This window comes from Oryzias melastigma, linkage group LG7 (assembly GCF_002922805.2).
Source record: "Oryzias melastigma strain HK-1 linkage group LG7, ASM292280v2, whole genome shotgun sequence".
NCBI lineage: Eukaryota > Metazoa > Chordata > Actinopteri > Beloniformes > Adrianichthyidae > Oryzias > Oryzias melastigma.
Genome location: NC_050518.1, coordinates 10,013,918 through 10,035,292, shown reverse-complemented (window position 1 = coordinate 10,035,292; position 21,375 = coordinate 10,013,918). Strand labels below are relative to the sequence as shown.

General features: G+C 39.4%; 2 protein-coding genes across 3 annotated transcripts in view; both read right to left on the bottom strand.

The window, feature by feature from the left end:
- Positions 1-4,919, bottom strand: part of b4galt3 (UDP-Gal:betaGlcNAc beta 1,4- galactosyltransferase, polypeptide 3) — a 12,256-nt gene extending 7,337 nt beyond the window's left edge. The window contains exons 1-4 of one of the 2 annotated variants that reach the window (XM_024292764.2): positions 4,643-4,919; positions 4,005-4,098; positions 1,485-2,014; positions 1,150-1,385 (exon numbers count right to left, since the gene is read on the bottom strand). In XM_024292764.2, coding sequence (XP_024148532.1) covers positions 1,150-1,385; positions 1,485-1,950 — 702 coding nt within the window. In that variant the 5' untranslated portion in view covers positions 1,951-2,014; positions 4,005-4,098; positions 4,643-4,919. The remainder of the gene's footprint in view (positions 1-1,149; positions 1,386-1,484; positions 2,015-4,004; positions 4,099-4,642) is intronic. The other variant, XM_024292765.2, reaches the window with a different exon arrangement.
- A 517-nt stretch (positions 4,920-5,436) lies between these two features.
- bgnb (biglycan b) lies at positions 5,437-19,910 on the bottom strand. Its single transcript, XM_024294111.2, has 8 exons — positions 19,631-19,910; positions 13,478-13,743; positions 11,004-11,116; positions 10,292-10,505; positions 10,094-10,204; positions 8,967-9,060; positions 7,925-8,063; positions 5,437-7,855 (listed from the first exon to the last, which is right to left on the bottom strand). The coding sequence occupies exons 2-8, from the start codon at positions 13,725-13,727 to the stop codon at positions 7,658-7,660; spliced, it is 1,119 nt and encodes a 372-aa protein (XP_024149879.1). The 5' UTR covers positions 13,728-13,743; positions 19,631-19,910; the 3' UTR covers positions 5,437-7,657.
- Between the last annotated feature and the right edge of the window lie 1,465 nt (positions 19,911-21,375).

Here is a 21,375-nt window from a genome sequence, read left to right as displayed (position 1 = left end):
AAAAATCTCTCCGGATTCTGGGGGTTTTTGCGCAGTGTCATGTCTCGCACATCTTAGTGTGAGCGAGCCAGGGTGCACGCAGGGGAAGAGGAGACTTTGGCACGACATTTCAGGAACATCTCAGTAGCTGCGTCATTAGTGTGAGCTTTTACAAGCATCTAGTTTTCTGATCCAATGCTATTTGAATTAAGAAATACTCGGAAATGCAGTTTTAATGGTAAATTATTTTAAACATGTCCTTTACTGTGAGAAAAATGCTACAGGAACATAATAAAACAAACAAAAAAGATAATTATCATTGGAGTGGGTCTTTAACCAGATCCTTCACAGATTGACCTCTGAACCAATAAATAGACATACTTCCTCCGAGCATTTAAGGATTTTTTTAATAAAGAATATATGTTCTATTCAAGCCTATCAGGTCTGGTCTGGACTTCAGGAAACCACCACTAAGACATGAGATGAAATATCCCTCACAGGATTCTATCTAACAGCTATGCAGGAACAGTTCATCATCTTTCCTTTTACTGCGATTTCCTGTCTGGTTTCCATGTTATGCAATTGTGGCAGAGCTTATGCAGGAAACAAAAGGAGATTCAATCCACTGAAAGCAACTCCTCCACTTCATTCTTAGTTAGTTTTTATCAGTATCCTCATCAAATTTCCTATAGCATTTCAGAAAACATGAATACAGCTGTGGCAGTTCTCAGTTCCTCAGAAAACATCCGTCACTTCTGCCTCCGACTCCTTTCTCATCATCTTTCTGTGATTAATGTAAATATTTTCAAATCAAGTTTCCTTTCAATGTTCACTTTTGCGAAACAATGCAAAAGAAAATGCTTGAAACCACAACAGAAAGAAACATCCACATGATACCGATTTCACTTTAGTTTGAAAATAGTTTCATAGCATGACTGAAAAGAGCGGACTAAAAATACTGTAAGGGTCGGGTTATTAAAAATCTAATTAATTAGTTTAATCAGTTTAATTTGCACCTAAATCAGCGATTCCTCCAAAGAGGTAGTGGTTTTCATTATGTAGGTCAGTAGTAACCTTCACATTTGCATGTTTATTCTTAAAAATGATCCATTTTTGCTGTTTAAAACACTGTTAACAGATGCAGAGAAAAGCTTGTCTGCAGACACTGACCTGCTGGACGATGTAAATGCTGTAGTGGATCTGCTGTCTCTGCAGGAAGGGGTGGAGGTGGTAGAGCAGGGCGCGGAGGTGGGTCTGCCGGTTACGGTAGGGTACCACTATTGCTGTGTGGTGTCGGGGTTCACAATCTGGAGGCCGATAGCGCCCACCTGGTAGCACCAGCGGGTTCCTAAGCCGGATTTCCTCCATGGATAGAGGCGAGGAAAGATGGACCGCAACAGGTCCAACTGCAACAAAAAAGTTGAATGTTATGAATCTGTTTGAGCTCCACCCAGGAAATAAACACCACTGTACATCTCCATGCATGTAGGGGGTCTTTTTCTCACCTAGGAGGGGCGAAGGCATGGGGCAGTCTCTCAGTGGTTGCCCCGTTGCGGAAATTCCGATGCCGGAATTGCGAGGCGGGGGAGGAGGAACCCCTAGCTGGCTGAGGTTGGTGTAGACGTCATGAGGTCGGGAATAATCAAACTCAGGCTCTGTGCTGTGCACCAGAACAGACACTAAACCTTTAAAGCCCCCGAGGGAGAAATACAGCACAAACGCAAACTGGAAGCCGATGAGCAGGGCGAGTGTGCACGGGGAGTCCAGGGAACGCCCACAGCAAGCCATGCTAGGAAGACTGGAGAGGTTCAGCAGAACGTCTGGCGGGGAAACTGGACGGAGGCTGAAGAAGAGGATCAGCTGACAGAGGGAGGTGCAGGGAGAGGAGTCAAACAGGCAGGGAGAGGCAAAAGGAGAGGAGGGGCCGGAGGCAGCCCAGAGCGCAGGTTCAGACGCGCAGGAGGCGAACATCCGTGTCAAGGTTTGAAGAGCAGTCGCAGGGATGCTCCATCAGCTCTGCCATCGCCATCAGACACTGACAGGAAGAACAGAAAGCTGTTAGTGAAAGTTATACATCCTTACTGCTAAAACTATGACACCCTTTAGCAAAAAGTAGTATAGGTTCAGGAATAGCAAGTGTACTATAAACTGTCTGTAACCTTCAACACTTTAGGAGTCAATCAGGTCTATTTTTTACTGACCACACCCTCTAGAAAACTGAAACACTGATATGCATATATGTTAATGTTACTAATATGGTAAAAATAAAATTATGTTTTGGCATAAATAAAATGTAGACACAAGGAGAAAACACAATTGTTTTAAATGAAATAGCATATGTATATATACATACATATATATATATATATATATATATATATATATATATATATATATATAAAACTTTTGACAGGTCAATATGAGTTCCTTTCAAAATAAAAGACACCCTGTGTCATATAGGATCATCTCAATGCAGCAAAAGTGGCAGTAGGTGGCTCAGTGTTAACAGTGATAAAAAAATATATATTTCTTTTACCATTTGTGGTACATTTTAGTCAGAAATTTGAAAGTCTATCTCAACAAAATTAAATCAAAGCCAATCGAGTTGCTTTTACTGTTTTTTTTTACACTTAGTGACCTCCAATTGATTTTCTGTGGCACAAGATGCACAAATATCTGTAAAAAATGTTTTAGTTCAAAATGTGATGCTTACTGTGCCTCAACTGTTTGTGAATAAGCTTAATAAAGTTTGAGCTAGCTTACATTACCTTATTTACTTTACTTCCTACTTCCCTCTTAAAATTAAAACCTTTTTATTTTTTTAAGCAGAGCCACAATGGAGGGATAAAAGCAGCAGGATACAGATTCCTGCTGCAGATCATGTATATGAATCCAGGATATATACTGACGTCACACTTTTTTCAGCCTAAATTTGAACATTTTAAGCTTACAATTTAAAGATGGCATATGAATAGTAAACTTATAGTACACTGCCTCACTTTTAGTATACACTAAGTTTATACTTAAAGACCCACTCCAATGAAAATTTGCGTTTTGAACACATTGTTGTAGCATTTTCTTATGATGGAGGGCATTCATTAAATAATTTAAACATTAAAACTTTATTTCTGGTTATTTCTTGAATCAAATCATGATGAATTTGTAGAAGAAAAAAGCCCACCGTTTGAAAAATTGAAATTTGTGACACAGCAACTGAAATACGCAGGCTTAAGTCTCCCTGCTCCATTCTGATGCATCCACTAGCAGACAAATAGATGTATTAACATCTTAATTTTCGTTGTCCGAACGGGCATTTAGCAAAAACTTTATGGCTGGATAGCTCCAATATTGCACACCATTTTTATTGCATCGCTAATGTCAGCTTGGTGTTGTGAGGGGCTGTAGGCTAGCAATAGAGAGTGTAAACAAAGGTATAAGGGGAAATCAGCAGAGGCTTACTTCCACACCAACAATCCCTTCTTTTTTCAAAGCTGACTCTTCCTAAAGGGGTGGTTCACGTCATGCTGACGTCATCACCCGCTCGTTTTTGTGGTAATAGGAGAGGCTGCTCCAGACAGTGCAGATTTTTAGAGGATTACTCTTAAATGCATGAACGGATTAAAATACCGCTTTGGGGTTCTTTATTGTGAGGAATGAACAGAACAAGTAAAAATTGGCGAGTTCACTGACTTCCCATCTGAAGCATTTCATTGTACAATTGACCTATGTCGATACTGCACAACAAATAAAGCTTCATTTCTTTCTTTCGTAATGCACATAAACCTCAAAAAGTAGAATTTTCATGGTATAGCCCTTTAAAACAGACATTTTGCTAAAGAATCTTTCAAAAACACAATTGAAAATCAAAAATATTGAGAGGTTAGTCCTGGACACTGCATGAGTAAAAAATACACACAATCCAAATTAAATTAATTTTTTTTTTAATCAGGTTTCATTTTAACATTTTTCATATTGGGTTTTGTTTTGTACCATAGAGAGTGAAAGCTCTTATATGTAAATGATACCTTGTTTTGACTGGATCAGATTAAAATCTCTCCTTGCTCAGAAGAAAAGCTTTCTGCTCGTCTCCATCACTTCCTCCTTTCATCACCAGGCTTTCTGTTAAGAAAAAAGGAGCGACTGAATGAGAACAGAATGTTAGCTGTATGTCACTTGCTGTCTGTTGTGAGCTAAATTTAGTTTGGGAATGTCCGGCAGCTCAAATCAGAAGCGATTTGCTGCTTTATTTAGAAAGAATATTTATAAGCTGTGAAATTCATGTGGAAGTTTGATGCAAATGAAGCTAACAGTTTCCTCCACTGTTCTAATTGCATTCCATGAAGATGCGTTCACTTGTAGTAGAAAAGCTGGGAAATATGCAACTATTTTTTAAATAAAAGGCTACATCGAAATAAAATAATTAACTTGAAGAAACGGTAACCCTACCAGCACAACAGTCACTTAACTAGCTGATTAGCTTGTTTACCCTCAGGGTTTAGCTTTTGAAGGATTTAATGTGCCAACTTCACGTAATTACAGAGAAAATATGAAATTCGACGAATAGGCTACCGACAAAACCTCTCGCGTCTCCGCTTTTAGCTGTCCCCAAATAAATATTTCCGTTTGGAGCTTTAATGGCGTCCTGCTATACCGGCCGACTCACCAGCACATCCCTGCGACATGTCAAATCCAGCTCCCGGCTTCCTCGGTGAAAGGACGGGCCGCTGCTGCCGAGCACCACGCAAAAATCGCCCAGAGGCAGATTTTTTGCAGATGCTCGTCGATCCTCCCCCGCCGAGCCTCTCTTTGGACACAAAACCTCTATTATGCTGCTTCCGTGGAGCTTCAAAGGCTTTCACACGCAAGGGCATCGCCGCGTATCCGTCCTGTGTCAACACAGGCAAGTGCACTCTCTCTGTGCCTCAAACGGAGCACTGACGGAGAGGCGCGCGGCGGTGACGCACGCGGCGGCACGTTTGAAAATGAGAAATCTTTGGCCACTTTGTTCCCAGGGAGCAAGATAATAAAAATTCACAAGTAATACTTTATGAAAATACCTAATTGTGACTATTTACCCCAATATAGCAATTAGTAAAACATGCTAGTCAAATAAATAAATAATAGGTGAACCATATTTTCTTAAAACATGATTCACAATTAAGCTTTTGCAGGTTCAGGTAAATGTCAAATTAATTTGTTTACTGAAATACATTAAAAATAGTACTGAAAAGTTGTCTTTTAAATTACTTTATTCTCTGACTAGATAGATCCATACATTTTCAGCATCTTTTTCCATTGAGTCTGCAGTAATGTCGCTCTAAGCTCTGATTGGCAAAAGGCATCCCAATCAACATCAGTCTTTGCAAAGTGAGCTGGAAAAACTAGCAGGGCAAAGCTCCTGGGGAGCAGGTAAAGCCTCAGAGGGATCCATCCATAGATGCTTCTTTTGGTCATCAGTTTTTTTTTTCTTTGATTAAAGGCAGAAAGATTGTTGGTTCAGAGTTTTTTATTTGTGTTATAGTTAATCATCCCCCCAACAATTCTCATCTATCCATGGGATTTTGTCTTAAAGCTGAATCATGGTAACTGGACTATGACTATTGTTTCCTGAAATGTTTCACCACTCTGATTGTATTTTTGGTGCTTTTAGTGTGTTCTTGTGGCGTTTCTCTAATGATGGAGGAATTGTATCAAAAAAATAATAAACTTAAGATGCAATTTCTGTTTATTTCTTTATTTAAATTGTTGTAAATCAGGAGCAGTCAAAAAATGCAGTTTGAAAAAGTCTGTAGCTGTGGTGTGGAAGCTACCATCAACAGGCTAAACTACATGGCTGGATAACTCCCCAATATTGTAATGTTAGGTTGGGGTGAGAGAGGGGTTGTAAGATAGGAGGAGAGTATACAGATGGATGATGGGAAGTGGGAGTATAGGCTTTCTCTGCACTAACAGTCTTACCCGCAACTCAGGTGAATTTCTGATGAACTACTGCCAGTCTGCAGAAACTATGTCCTAGAAAATGACACAGGTTTTTAGATTTGGGATAAAAAACAGTCTAATCACAATTAAAAGACCACTGGGAACGCTTTGGAAATAGATTAAAAAATGATCAGAGTGAACTTGAAATGATTTTATGTCCAGATATGCTTCAAGACATCCTTCCACGGACATCAACTGCACCAGTTTCGGTATTGTTTGCCTCAGTTGGAAACCAGCAATGACACTAAAATACCATATTGTACTGTGGTGTTATTGAGAGCAGGTATCTCACCCCATCCTGTATACAACTTGAGTCATTCATTGTTTTTCCAGAACTGGTTTTTGAAAAAGCCACTTTCGGTGACGGATAATCAGAAGATCAGGCTCACAGAGCATCACCTTAACGTGTAACATCCATGGATGTGTGGCCTTGATAGGATTATGGTCAATATTATTTTTGGCCATGTATGTGTGTTTTTTATATCTAAATTGTTCACTGAAATTGTATATCTCATGATAAAAAATAACTTTGTCAACCAACAGTTTCAGACTCAAAAAAGACTCAAAACTATTCAAAAGATTCAAATTATGACAATTGTACGGCTTCAGAACAGTGTTGTATTCAAGATCATCAGCTAATAAAATAAATATGTACAAAAGTTTAGGGTTCATTCATTAAATGTTCTCCATTTGGTTATTCTTTCTCATTTCCCAAAACATCACCCCAAGGGCATCACTGGTCTCTGGCTGAATGCAGCAGGCTAAAATGTTTTTATTCACATGCAGCAGCAGGATGCAAGATTACAGAAAAGAGGCAGCACAACACAGTAAAAACCAAAGTAGTTTTCTTTGAGCCTACAAATATAAACACTCATATCCCCCCACCCACCATTACTAAACCAATGCCGTACCCCTGAAGCAAAAGAAAAACAACAACAGACACAAACTGTGCAAAACAATGCAAAAACTACTGTTGTGTGTAGCACGTGTGAATGAAATACCTTCATTCTCTCCAAGCAGAGTGGATGTGTTCCAGGAGAGAATACATTACTAATGCAACAGAATACAGCTCAGGTGGCTAATATTTGTAAAGGCAGACAGTAAGAATTCAACAAAAAAGTATGTTAAGCACCAAATGAGACAAACAGGCTTTAATTAATCAAACGCTGAAGTGAATTTTCTGTGATGTTGTTTTTTCAAAGTCAGAGTGAAGGACCTTCCAAAAACCCGACTGCTTCTTATGCTCTGCTCACAATGTTAACCAAACTGTTTGCAGAAGAACAATCTGTCAAAAAAATTAGATAAAAGGCACAAATTTAATGAAATGCCTCACAAGTTGTTTGTCTTCAGTTCTCGTGAAGTAGGATAACAGGGAAGGGGGTTATAATCTTTCTTCTCAAACCTTTAGATGGAAACATTTTCAAAATATTGATTTAAAAAAACTGCTACAGCCCAGTTACAGTTCTAGACAGGCTTTACTCTTCATCCACTTCAAGTTAAAATATTACATTTTCACTTTTTTCAGTTTGTGGTCCTCATTGTTACTCATACACTTCACAAAAAACAAAAAAAAAACTAATTCTCAAATATAAACTCCCTTTACATCATCTCTGAAGTTCCAATTCTTTTTTATTTTAATTTATCTGCTCCCTCTTCTATTTACCAGCATCTCACTTTCATCTCCCCATATCTCCATTTTCTACTTTTTGTAGTTTCCAAACTGAATGGCGTAGCGATCGTTGACGCAGCGGAACGTTGCAGGCTGCACGTCCCAGTAGTTGACGGGGTTATCAAACAAGCTGATGCCATTATAGAATGTCCTCTTCATCCCAAATCCTCGAGGGCAGAAGTCATCTACATCAACCTTACTAATGCTGTTAGAATGAAGATACACCACCTAGAAAGAGATGTATAAATTAAGATGCAAAAATTCAAAACTTGAAAACCCAAAGTTTCATGGACTAACTTGTAAGTATTTCATGGCAGGCAGGCCTTGAGGAACATGGGTGAGGCGGTTGTTCTCCAGGTGCAGCTCTCTCAGCATGGGCAGGTATGACAGGCTGCCGTTCTCTATGTTACGGATGTTATTGAAGCCAAGGCCCAGTCTAATAAAAATCAGCACACCAAAATAAATGTAAGTGATTACAAACCAGATGAGAGTCAAAGACAACTTCCTATGCTCTTTTGACAACTAAGACAGAATACAGAGGATGTAAAGGAAACAAGAAAAGAGTAGTTTCCCCAAGAAACACTTCAAAAACCTATTCTAATGAAAATTTGATTCATCCACTTGCAGACAATATCTTTCCTCATCTTAGCTGCCATCTGGCTCAAAACTGAGTGCTTGGATTTCTCTGAAATTGTTAGCCATTTTTTTGCCACACTAATGTTAGCTTGGGCTGGTGAGGTGCAATAAGCTAGCTGGAGAGAGTGTAAACAAAGGTTTGATGGGAAATTAGCAAAAGGGCTAACTAACATTTCCACCCTCAACTCAGAGGTGAATTTCAAATGAACTCCTGCTGCACTGTAGAAAATATGTCTAAAAAAAACGACACAGGCTTATTGATTTTGGCTAAAATCTGCATAATTCTAATTTAAAAACCACTGGAAACAATTTTATTACATAAAAAAAATAGTTGGATTGAGACTTTAATGTGTGGCATGGCAAAAGGAAAAATAAGAATTAATATGCTGCTGATTTTTAGTCAGATTTTGGTAGTTTTCTGGCTCAAGCAGTTGGATCCTTCTGAAATTGCCTGCTGTTTTCTTGCTAGTTTGAGAATATAACACAAAATAAATGTGTTATATGTGTCAGAATTACTTTTATTTATTTATTTTTTTTACTTTAGAGTCACTGGTTCAAAGCAACTCAAATTTCCTGCTCCATTTTCATGGATATGTGTAATTTGTAATCCTACCCTTGAGGGGCACTGCTGACTGTAAAAAGGAGCTCTGAGGCACTGAAAGGCAGAGCTTTTAGAGCATGGTGTTTGAGAGGAGAGGCAGACCTGTAGAGATTTTTGTATCGACCCAAGTCCTCCAATTCCACCGCCTGGATCTGATTGTGATCCAGATGAAGCTCGTGGAGACTCTCTGGGAGATCTACAAGAAAGAAGCCAAACATGTAAGTCTACAGTTTGAAGGGAAACCTTGATCATTTACAGTTGGTGTTATACATCAAAGCAACACTTGTGTTTTGGGATCATCAATTTATGGAAATGTTAAATAAAAAAGTATATGATACGGTTTCTTAAGAGTTTCGAGAATGGTGAAAATTATTTAACCACCCCATGCCTTGGTTATGTGGGTAAGCCCTTTTTAAAATAGCTTTTAAATTTGCAGAAAATGTTGCATGATAGATAAGATAAGATAACCCTTTATTCATCCGACAGTGGGGAAATTTCCATATAATACGGATAAAGAGAGAAAAGAAGAAGGGCAGTAGATAATAGCAATTTAATCTGAGTCTGTGATGTAATAGTTCCCTACAAATATAAAGTCAACACTGCGCGACATATTTTCTAACCTAGGTGACCTTGAACAGTGATTTGCTTGGTAATGAGGTGGTTAGGTAAACGTATCTTTTTTAAGCTCACAATATACAAGTTTTTCTATTTAAAACTAATAAATTATAATTCTGTTTATAATTGGAAAAAAACACTTTGCACCTAATAACTAGAAAATATGATTAAATATACATTTATTTCTTTGGAATTTATGTTTGTCTATTGAAAACTAAGGAATTATACTGGTTAATTGGTCATAAGTCATAAAAAGGAAAAATATTGCACCTAATCACCAGAAAATATTATATAATAAACATGTTTTTTCTTTTTAATGTATGTTTGTCTATTAAAAACGAAGGAGTTTTGATATCAAGTAACAAAAATGAAACATTCCTCCCCTAACGGCCAGAAAATATCACAAAATAATATTTGTTTTAAAATATTTAATGTCTAGGTTTATGTGACCACTCCCTTTTTTACTTTAAAGTAATATTCGTGAAAACTGCTACATAAAGGATTCTTTTGAAAGACTTTTTAGTGAGTTTTTCCCCCAATTGCACAAGGCCTTTAAGGCTCTATCTTATACTTTTATTCCTAACATCTTTTGAGGCTGACAGATGAGCTTTTACCTTTTGGCACCCCGGTTAGTTTAGCCTCAGATATGCGCAGAAAATTCAATTTCAGTCCTTTGAATGCTCCTGGCTCAAAACCGCTGTTCTGGATGGGGTTTGCTCCCATTTCTGCAAAACAGAAAGAACCTTCAGAGCCTGCAAAATAATCATGTAATGGTTAATACAACGGTTCGGTGCAGCCTGAGCATTTCTAACCTATGCAGTTCATGTTGCCCAGTCCCGAGAAGCTTCCAGCCCCAACTTTCCTGATGCGGTTCTCATGGATCCTCAACTCCACCAAGGAGGCTGGCAAATTTTTGGGAATGGCTGTCAGCAGGTTCTTTGAAAAGTAGAGCTTCTGCATCCGTTTCAAAGGAACAAATGTTCTGGGATGCACCTTGGAAATCATGTTATTCCTTACAGACAAAGCCTGAAAAAAATCAATCAATCAAAAAGTCAGGACAAAATACGGTGCAGACAGGTTCTTAGTAATTTTACTGCACATGTGTGTGTGGATTAACAGTTCAAAGCTGGTCATCTCCCACACTCGCACTAGATGGAGACAGATGAAAGCTATGACCACCCTTTGAAAGAGAAGTTTTATGTGTAATGTCGTGACATGGGTTTCCACAGATGCCAGACTTAATATTGCTTTCGGGTTTGTGTGCCTCAATGTGGGTCAGAGATGAGAACAGTTTTATTGCTAAGAGAGCTTGACCTCTCCCGTTTGGACTCGAGCTCAAACTGTAATACAATTAAAGCTCTCAGAGCAAGAAGGAGCAGAGCGCAAAATAGAGGAAATGAAGCTCTGGACCTCAAAGGCATCAGGGAATGAGATGACATCAGTAAACCAATGTAAGCGGCATGTGTGGAGGAGTGCTAAGTTGATAGCGGGTGGAGCGTTCTATGAGTTGTCTGTGTTTCTTACATATAAGTCCGTAAGGCCTTTGAAGTCATTCTCTCTCAGCTCAGTGATGTGGTTGTTCTGAAGGTCCAGGAACTTGGTGTCTGGAGGAATGTTTCTTGGCACCTCCGTCAAACCTGAACACAGCACCAAGAAATACAAGAGTCGTTCTCCACCCAAAGCCTCCAGAAGTGACAGTCAAGCAGCCCTTTAAAACCAGCTTATTTTAAGTTGGCAAGCTCTTAGGATATCCTCCTCAGACACAGACAAAATAAATAGTCACAGTGTGTTTAAAAGCTCCATCAGCCCTGAAAATTAAACCAATGACCCTCCCACACAATCTCAAATTAGTACTTTGGTTCTCCTCATCTATTATTTCAATGAAAGGTGGATGTAGACACAACTATGGAGGTCACACACCAACGTCAATGTAGCATTAGAGGGAGGGGACACACACACATGCAAACAGTGTCAGAAATTCCTCTCAGACCAGATTGGGACACCAGATGTTTTCCCATCTGGTTACAATTGGACAGAAGTCACAGAGGATGAGAAATATACCCTCAGCAGATCACACATCAAGGAAAGGAGGAGGGCTTCATTTTGACACATACAAAAAATACAAGCTAAGTGTGTAAATGTGTGAGTTGCTTCTTTATGACTTGATATGTTTAATTAGACATAGCTTTATTAATCCCTTTGGGACACACCCTGGGGGAAATTAGGTACAAATCCAAAGCTACCTCCTATTTTTAACCTTGTGTTGTAGCAACTAGATATTAAACGCTAACAAGACGGTGCTTTGCAGAAACACCTGTGTTATGGTACTTGGTGAGGTTCAGGGAAATAACTCAGAACACAGAGAACAGTAGCCAATAGTCATTAACGGGTCCACATTACAGAGACGTGGTCAAGTGTATCAGACGTGGTAAGTGGATGTGTAACTTGGATCTGGACCAAGACCATAATTCAGTAAGACCCACTGGAAAGACAGCATCCGCTGTCCCACTGGGATCCAGCCAGTCACCAACCACATCTGACCCTCTGAGCGCTCACAGCAACGGTTAACTTTAGATGTGTGCTGTGCCGCGCCTGCGATGACACCCCACAGGATTGAACCCTCTGGCAGACCATAATGCTAAGAAAAATGACAACTTTATAGTGGAGATGAGCGCATTTGCCAGCAAATAAAACCCTTATGGACAAAAAGGATCCCATTTTCATTTAGAATATTTAGCCTAATCCATAAATTAGGCTATTTTTTTAATAATTTTATTTTGTAAAAAAATTCCTGCATTAAAGTTCTAAAGTATGCAGAATATCATCCAGTGGATTCTTGTACCAGGAAAAACAACCGTCCAGTCTGCACCTGTACTTTTCGCCTACAGGAAACCTCCAAACTTGCACCTTGAGCCTTCCTCCCATCCAGCAGACGCCATGAACAATCTCGACAAAAGAAAGAGCAGTTCCCCAAGACTCTGATTAAGCAAATCCTTTAAATCCTCTAAACCACAAGTCAGAGTTCTTCACTCAAATCTGCCACAAATCTGACATTTTAACCACCAACTGACAACATTCGCGCCCTCCAAAACCCCAGTTTGCCTCAATACAAATACTCAACATCATATTGGGATGCACACTAACAGGAGGCAGACGCCACTACCAAAATACATCTGTTCTAAATAAGCACTTGACATCTCCGAAATTATACGCTTCTACATTTGCCTGCCGCTAGAAGACCAGAGACAGTGAATATATGGAGCTAGTAGAATGATGATTTGACAGAATCATTATATCTAAACACAGGCCTCTTATTGGCGTTACACAGCAAGTAAAACACAGAGAAACGTAAGACTTATACAAGATGGGTTCCAAGAGAAGAGAGTTTATATTCGATTTTTTACAGAAATTAAATCAGGTATGTTATGTTAATATTAAAACGAGAAGGATGTAATCTTCTTCTAAAACTTTAAAACTTTGGTTTCAGGAAAACCATAAAAGCAACAATCCTAATCCTTTATCCAGACTCAGAAATGTTTCCTTAATCTCTCCAAAAACGTCTTTTCCTGTGTAGCTACTTGACATTTTTTTGAATTAAATGCATTCTTTTCCCTATCCTGGATTCAGAGTTTCTGTATGTGACCTGAAAGTAAAATAACCAATAAAATCCTCCATCTAAAAGGAAATCATCTTCCCTAAAAATGATCCTGTTGCTGGATAAGTACCTGTCACTCATCTACCCCGTCTTTCTTTGTAGATCAAACTCAACCCTTCCTCCCACGTTTTCTCTCCTTATTTAGTTTCATTTTTTCTCACACCACGTCGCCCTCAAACAAAGTCTGGAACACAAAATCCCTCAAAGAGATTCCTCTCCTTGTCAAAATACACCAGCATTACCCCAAAGGAGAAGTCCGTCCCCCGGCTTACAGAGCAAAGGAGGACTTAACCCCTTGGGTCATGCGAGATCCTCGGCTTCCCTCCCATGCACTCTTACTAACCCAGGTCGGAGCACTGGACGACCTTCCGCTGGCAGTGGCAGCCAAAGGGGCACACGGGCACGCCGGGAGGGGGGGTTGGGTCCATGGCAGAACCTTCTTCCACATCGTTCATCATTGCCATCTTCCCAATGTTCTCCATGCTGTCCAGGGAAAAGTCCCAGAAGCCTCTCTGCTCAAAGGGCAAAGCAGAGGACGGAGCGTGCAGCTGGAGCAAACACAGCAGCAGCAGGACGGAGCGAAGCAGCAACATCTTTGGATGGAGACACCTGAGAAAACACCCGGACAGAGAGGCGTCAGTTTCACCACACAAAAACCAACATTCTGGTAGATCTGACTGACATTAACGAGCACACGAACGAGAACCTCCGAGTTATGAAGCACAACTGTGTAGACGTTTTAATTTGTTTACTTTCAGTTTGAATGAAATGTGCCAATATCACCATGTCATCACTTAGCATTTTTATTTTGTATTTTCAATATTAAAGTAAGAAACATTGTGTCAAAAGGTAAGATCCAAACATCAAAGTGAGGATTTATGAAACACATTATTGAAGCAACTATAGAAATGTGTCTTATAGTGAACTAGTATGAAAAGAAAATTAAAAAATAAGCATAAAATGTCCTTCTTCTTAATCTCAAACCCAAATGTAAAAAAAAAGCACAGAGCAGGAATGAATGACACCAGGCAATTTACTGGTTAATCTAAGCATGTGGGTACAGTAGTCAAAAAATAATATGAAATGGTCTGCTTGTTCTTAATTACAAGGCCCTACTGTTTATACCACACCTTAGACGCAGACTGGAACTGGAGGCTGGTGAGGAGAAATGCCCTCATTCCCCCGTCACTTTTGCCAGGAATTGACCCTGAGAATAAAAGCCTCTTTAAACCGCACTAAAGTGTCCTCAAATGTGTGTCATGAGACGATCCCTTAGAGAAGTTAAACGAAAAAGAAATCACCTCAATGGGAAAAGTTTATTCCTGCAAGAGAGCTTTTGCAACAAAGCCACCATTGAAATCTGAGTTTGCAAATGCAGCCATGAAGCACACACAACATGATGTCACAGCCTTGCACAACACACACACTTAAAGGTGGCTGGAGTGTGTGCATAAATTTAAATATGTATAAATAAACATATTTTTTAATTGCAAAACTTTTTAACCTAGAGATTTTTTTCATTTTTTTTTTTTTATTACCTCCTAATCTCTTCAGAGTAATGAGGTTGTATGAAAATAATTCATTTTCTTAAGTGGAATTTATAAAAATGATCTTTAATGACATATTTATCTCTTTTGTTACAACAATCTAATGAAGGAAGTAGAAAAAGGAAAAGTAATGAAAAGTAGGAAATTATATTGATCAAAAGTAGTTTGTTTTTTTTAATTCAATAGAAAATATATTTTAGTCACAAGAATGTACGAATGCTTATTATTATGATTATTATAGAGCTAAAGTGGAAAAAAATAACTCATCTATAGGTTAAAAAATGTCCTAACTCTTATTTTAAATTCTTGATTCTTGACCTGCAGAACTCCTTTTTTTGCTTTTATTTGATGTTATAAAGTAGTATAAGGACAGCACAGTTTGGTGTGTGCATGATGTGAACCTGGCCTGGTAGTATGAAAACTGGCCTCTGCAGTCTGCTCCCTTTTATAAAAATAGCTGCCAAATTATACCATTTTGCAGTAAAGAAAAAAACACAGTTGGCCTCGGTTTGACCAGAAGAATGCAGCCAAAGGAGCACAACTAAAGCATATAGTGTCAGCATCACACAATGACTGTCAACGCATACAGAAACACAGAAAGACCCAGATTACACACAAAAGACACCACCAGGCTTATTTATATACCTGCAATTTCTGCAGATTATACTTTGCAATGTTATGACAACTGTGCCCATCTAAAAATCTGACTCAGGCTCTGACTAAAGACACTTTTTTATCTTTCTCTTTCAGAAAAGCTGAAAGTTTGTCACCAGCAAAAGGTTAATCTAACAAGAAGATGGAGTTAAATCCCACCATCAAGCATGTTTATCAGGCTCTGGTGTTTGTATTCATGAATTCCTCTTTTTTCCCTTCAATTTAGCTCCAAGCTGTCAAACATCCGGGGTTGAGATAAAAACAAACCAAGAGGTTTGCTCTTAATTGTTGTAGTTTCTCCCCCCCAAAGGCAAAGAGTGGTTTAATGGATGAAGGAATGAATGAATAAGAAGATATTTTAAAGTGTCATTGTGAGTTCACAGGGTGCAGTAGGGCGTCAGACCAAGAGATGGAAAGAGAAAAAAAGACTGTAGAATGACAATTAAGAGACTGACACACAACGATTGTGGGAGTTGTGTGTCGACAGAGGCCAGGAAATCCACATAGATATGACAGTGCATTTTTTTTCTTTATTCACGTTCTATGTGTTCAAACTAACCCATTTAGAAAGGCTGCAGTCACTTATCCAAAAATGAGACTATGCGGCGACCTAAATGCAAGTTTTTCGGCAAATTTGGCAGGTGGCTTCATAGGAGGCAGGAGTAGTCTATTTTACAATGGCCGTGGAAATTTTAAGAAAAAGATAAAGTGGACGATTTTTCTCTAAAGTTGACATCGATCAGTGACCGCCTGGGCGCCTGAGGCAGTCCAGTGAGAGACAGAGATGACGCCATTGCGTAATTGGGAGACAACTTGGGCAACAGCTCAGACGACAACTCGGGCGACCAATTGGGTGACAGCTCAGGCAACAGCTCAGAAAACCGCTCAGGCAACTACTCAGGTGACAGCTCTGGCGATAGCTCAGGCGATGGCTCGGGCGAAAACTCGGGCGACAACTTTGGTGACAGCTCTGGCGACAGCTCAGGCTTCAGTTCGGGTGACAGCTCAGGCGAAAGCTCAGGCGACAGCTCAGGCAACAACTCAAGCGACAACTCAGGCAACAACTTGGGAGACAGCTCAGGCAGCAACTCGGGCAACAGCTCAGGCGACAGCCCGGGCAACAGCTCGGGCGACAACTCGCGAGACAACACGGTGAACAGCTCAGGCAGCAACTCGGGCAACAGCTCGGGCAGCAACTCGGGCAACAGCTCAGACGACAACCCGGGCAACTGCTCGGGCGACAACTCGCGAGACAACACGGGCGACAGCTCAGGCAACAACTCAGGCAACAGCTCAGGCAATAACTTGGACAACAGCTGAGGCAACAGCTCAGGCGACATCCGAGACAACAACTCAGGTGACATCTCAAGCGACACCTCGGGCGATATCTCAGGCGACAACTCAGGCTACAACTAAGGCAGCAGCTCGGGAGACAGCTCTGGCGACAACTTGGGCTGCAGCTCAGGCAACAGCTCAAGCGACAGCTTGCGGACCAGCTTGGTCAATTACTTGTGGGACAACACGGGCGACAGCTCTGGCTACAGCTCAGGCGACAACTCGGGTGACAGCTCGACAACTCAGGCGACAACTCAGGCAACAACTTGGGCAACAGATATAAAAACCAGACCATTTTGAACATTTGGCGGCCGCCTGAATACCAGCTTTTACATTTATGACCATGCCAACAGTTTTTTATGAAATCATGAAATCTTAAAGATTCTACAGATGCCTCCCCATTGTTGTATTTGTGACTGTAGCATATCTTCAGAAAAATGCAGGTTGTTGTTTGTCTGGAAAATGATTAACCCAGACAAATTAAGAGTTTATAAATCCCAGTATCTCTTCAAACTGGTGCTTCCCATTTTTAAAAAAGAAACTGTTTCTTTCTTTCAGGACAATGTAGAAAACTACCCATAACGGTAAAAAGTAAATCCAACGACAATGGTGTTAGTCCTTCTCACAGTCACATTTCAAGATGGCTAGAACAAACAAACACAACCAAAGGCCTTTCGTTTATGAGTATCTAATACCACTGTGTTACTGCTTTACTCAAGAACAATAGAAGACACTATGCAACAGGCAAGAAAAATAAAGTACAAACCTAGACAATGCCGGATATATGGATGGGAAGCTGTTGATTGACCAAACAACACAATAGTCTTTGTGACTCCACCAACTTCAAAAAGAAAAAGCCTTCTCAAATGTTTTCTGTGCATGGGATTTCTGTGTGCACCATCCATCACAAACGCCCTGCACACCCTAAGCTTCAGTGAAATTATTTAAAGGTTCTAGTGAAACAGCTCAGACTACCTTTGTTAATCTTGTCGAGTGCTTATTCAAACTGTATAAACTCACTGCTCTACAAGAACTTTGTTCCTCCCACATTGTGGGCGGAAGAAAGAAAATAAATCTTTTCTTTTTTTGTCTAAATGAACTGAGATTAGTCAAAAAATAGCATTTTGTGCAAAATCATCAAATTCTCCATTAATCCAGCTTCATTGCTCCCTGCAAGCCAAATGCCTCACTGGCAGCGCTACAAACCCTCAAAGCTGCAGCTGACAAAACCCACCAGACCTGAAATTATTGATGAAGACGTGCAAAGCTGCCTCGTTTTGTAGCAAGTCATGCCACATGCTGTCTTCCTCACACTAGTGGAAGTGTGTGGGCACGTCGAGGTGGGGCAGGGAGCTCGCCACGTGCCAGCTGGCACCACAACACACGTGTATTGGCATCCGCCACGTCAACACTGAACCCCAACTCTGATCATCACACGGTGCAAAGGCTGACTCTGCACAAAACACTGGACAGACTCTTGATATAGTGTTGCATGGATATGAGGATGTATTTGCACAAAATTGAAAGAGTTTTGCTGCTCTGAGCTCAACAAATCCTGCAAGAAACTTTTATTCAAATATAGATAAAAATGCATAATGTTTCATCTGGAAAACATAATCTCACAAACTAGAAATGTGTAAATGAGTCAATTAAACAAATGTGCAGGGTTTTTTTTGCAAAAGCACTTCTTACTTTTTTTTTTTTTTTAGTGGGCCCTCTGCAGACATAAAGGCTGTTAGTGCTAGGCGGGTCCGGTGAGGGCACTCGGGTGGAGCTAACTGCCCATACAGCTGTAATTTTGTGACTTGTCTCTAAAAAAAGGACCTGCTTGGCAGCTCCTCTTGTGCCACTAAGCTTGGATGTGGTGGCAAAGCTGCTCAGTGGTATCAATATGAAACTGGACCTCTACTGAGAAGAGAAACACAAAGAGAAAGGAAAAAAATCTATTATAGAGTCTATGCCTGCAGGTAGATGGGCTTCAGACAAAAAAAATAAATAATTTTTTTGACAGTTTGAGAACAAAATAGGAAGTAGTAATATGAGTTGACCAAGAATGCAAACCTTAACCAAACCAGTTCTATATTAGTGCACTGAAAATAAGCAAAAATATGAAAATACATCATTAAAATAAAATGTATATTTTAGTAAACTCTGGGAAAAGGCCAGTGGACAAACAGGGAATGGGAATCACAGAGCAAACACTAGAAAGTGTGAGTTTGGTCAACCATGACTAATAGGCACACAGACTGGAAAACATACACATATATAGCCGCTTACTTTAGATGACTGAACATTTTCCAGTTAGGCTCCCAATTTTATTATAAGAAAAATAGTCATATGTCTGAACTCTTGTTTTTTAGGCACCAAGTCATCAGGATTTGCTGGAAAAAGGTCACCAAATAGAAAACAAACCTCTTCAAACTGATCTGTGTTTGAGATTAAAATGAAATAAGATCAGGATGCACAAAGATGAAGTCACAGCCAACCTGAACACTGCCGATTTTCAACAGGAGATTGTGCTCTTAAGTGAATTTAGTAGCAAATTACACTGAAATCATCTTCCCATATAAGTTGCATTCAGTTGTGTTTTTGAGCATTAATAGAATCAGTATAATAAATGTTTGATTTACTTGAGTGGCATTTTGGGCTGAATTTCTGCCATCTAGTGTTCGTTTCAAAGAATAGCATGTGAGTAAGGATGCAACAGGTTAAATTATTATTATTATATATCACTACATAATCATTAAATGCAACGTTTTTTTATTTTTTTCGGTGATATTCGCACGTGCGTAATTACGCACAAAAACATCCATATAAATGTTTAAGCCAAAGAAATGAACCTTTTTTGTCATATTCATTTATTGTATGGACAAATAGTTGATATTATTGCATAAAACAGTTATATCTGTGCAAATGTGACTAAAAAAAAAAAGAAAAGAAAATGCTTTAAAGTTGCCTACCTTTTGATAAGAAACGAGATATTAATTCCAAATTCTCCCCCCAAAAAAGTAAATTTCAGCGACTTTTCCTCTCTGGCAACGTCACTTTATTTTTATTTTTTCCTAAAATGCCATTCAATTCATGCAGAAGTGGAATGAATCCCAGTGATTCCGCTCCGGTACATCCAGACGCAGCTCCTGCAGAAGCGCGCTCTGCTCCGAAACGTGTCAGTGTGCGTCCCAGTCACGTCGTGGAGTTGAGCCCACGAAGTTAACAATCCAGCTGCTCCTGCTCTGTGTCGGATGGAGGAAAAGGAGGAAGAGGAGGAGGAGGAGGAGGAAACCGAGAAGCGCGTTTAATGAGTAAACAAATAAATATTATGACAGTGACACATTTCCACTGCCTCAAATGTGTCTGGACTGAAACAACAAAACCACTTCCAAAGTGCAGAGTTGGATTTGCTCATTTTTGTTTGCCAAAAACTCAAATTTAAAGGTGTTTTTCAGATAAAACAGGCCAAAAAAAACAAGTTATATAAGAAAATAGCCAAATTTTGATATAAAGTCCTAATATTTTCCAGTCAAGAGATCAAAGTTTTATTTTTTGCCCAACTCAATTTTTACATCTTAGTCCATTTAAAAAAAAATATTGCTATTTACTGCAATTATGAGTATAATCAGTTGAGCAAATACAAATAAAGATCACATTAAATGAGAGCCAATGTATTATTTCATATGGACCATTAGAAATACCAACAATATTCAACTTTCTTTGACCATTTTCTGGAAAAGTTTTTATTTGTTTTACTTTTTTTGCAAATGGTATGTTCCATTCCCCACACCCTGAATTTGTGTCCACTTTTTGCTGCTATAAATACAGAAATGTCCCCATTGTCCCCATCTTCCATCCTAAAGAGCGGAAGGACATTATGCTAATTTTTGGGTGGCATATTTTGTTCTTATATAGAGAAATAAAGGCAAAAGTGCACTTGCGTCTGAGGTCCCAGTGACTGAATACTTTTCTTTTCCAACCTGTCCTTCTTATCTGTGCACAAATAAGCAAAAAGTGAAAAAATAACAAACTTTTCGCATTTAGGAGAATGTTTTTTCCTTGGCGGTGACTTTGAAATGCCGACTTTCTTTCTTTCTTTTTACAACTATATATTGCAGAAAGAGCAAAGTTACAAGAAAGCCACAAGTCAAAAAATTCCAGGCATGTTTAAGCTTGAGCCCTTCACTGGAATTGTTGTTTTTGTCGTTTTTTATTTTCTGAGGGATTTTAAAACATAAAATCTTGTGTGTGTGTGTGTGTATGTGCATATTTTTAAACTGTTTTCTACTAAGTCCTGTTTGGGCAGGATCAAGTGTTCTTTTCCATTTTTCTCCCGCATTGCTGGCAATTCACCTCATCTGGGCACAATTTATTCGAGGAAATGTATTCTGAAAAACATTTAGAGATGTTTGTTTTATTAAAATGCTGGCAAGGATTTATATTGTGAGTACAAAATCCCTTCAAACCACTTTAATTGCTGTTCAAATCAATATCACCTCTGACTTTCTTACTGCAGCACCCAGAATAACAGGAGTATTGCAGGATGGATAAATGTCCATCAAGGGCAAAGGTTTTGATCTCTTATATTTTGCAGTTTTTCATTGCCTTTTTCACAGTTTCCTGTCTTTCTTTCATTTCGTTGATTCGATTTCTCTGTGTGCCCGTCTCCCTCTCGCTGTGGTTCACTTGATTATGGTGTTGGTCTGTAGCTCCA

Excerpts from the sequence above, each read along its gene's own strand:
- bgnb (XM_024294111.2), bottom strand. The coding sequence starts at position 13,727 with ATGTTGCTGCTTCGCTCCGTCCTGCTGCTGCTGTGTTTGCTCCAGCTG. Across the intron at positions 10,506-11,003 it reads AAGGCCTTACGGACTTATAT|GCTTTGTCTGTAAGGAATAA; the intron begins GTAAGAAACACA and ends GATTTTTTTCAG. Across the intron at positions 8,064-8,966 it reads CGATACAAAAATCTCTACAG|ACTGGGCCTTGGCTTCAATA; the intron begins GTCTGCCTCTCC and ends GATTTTTATTAG.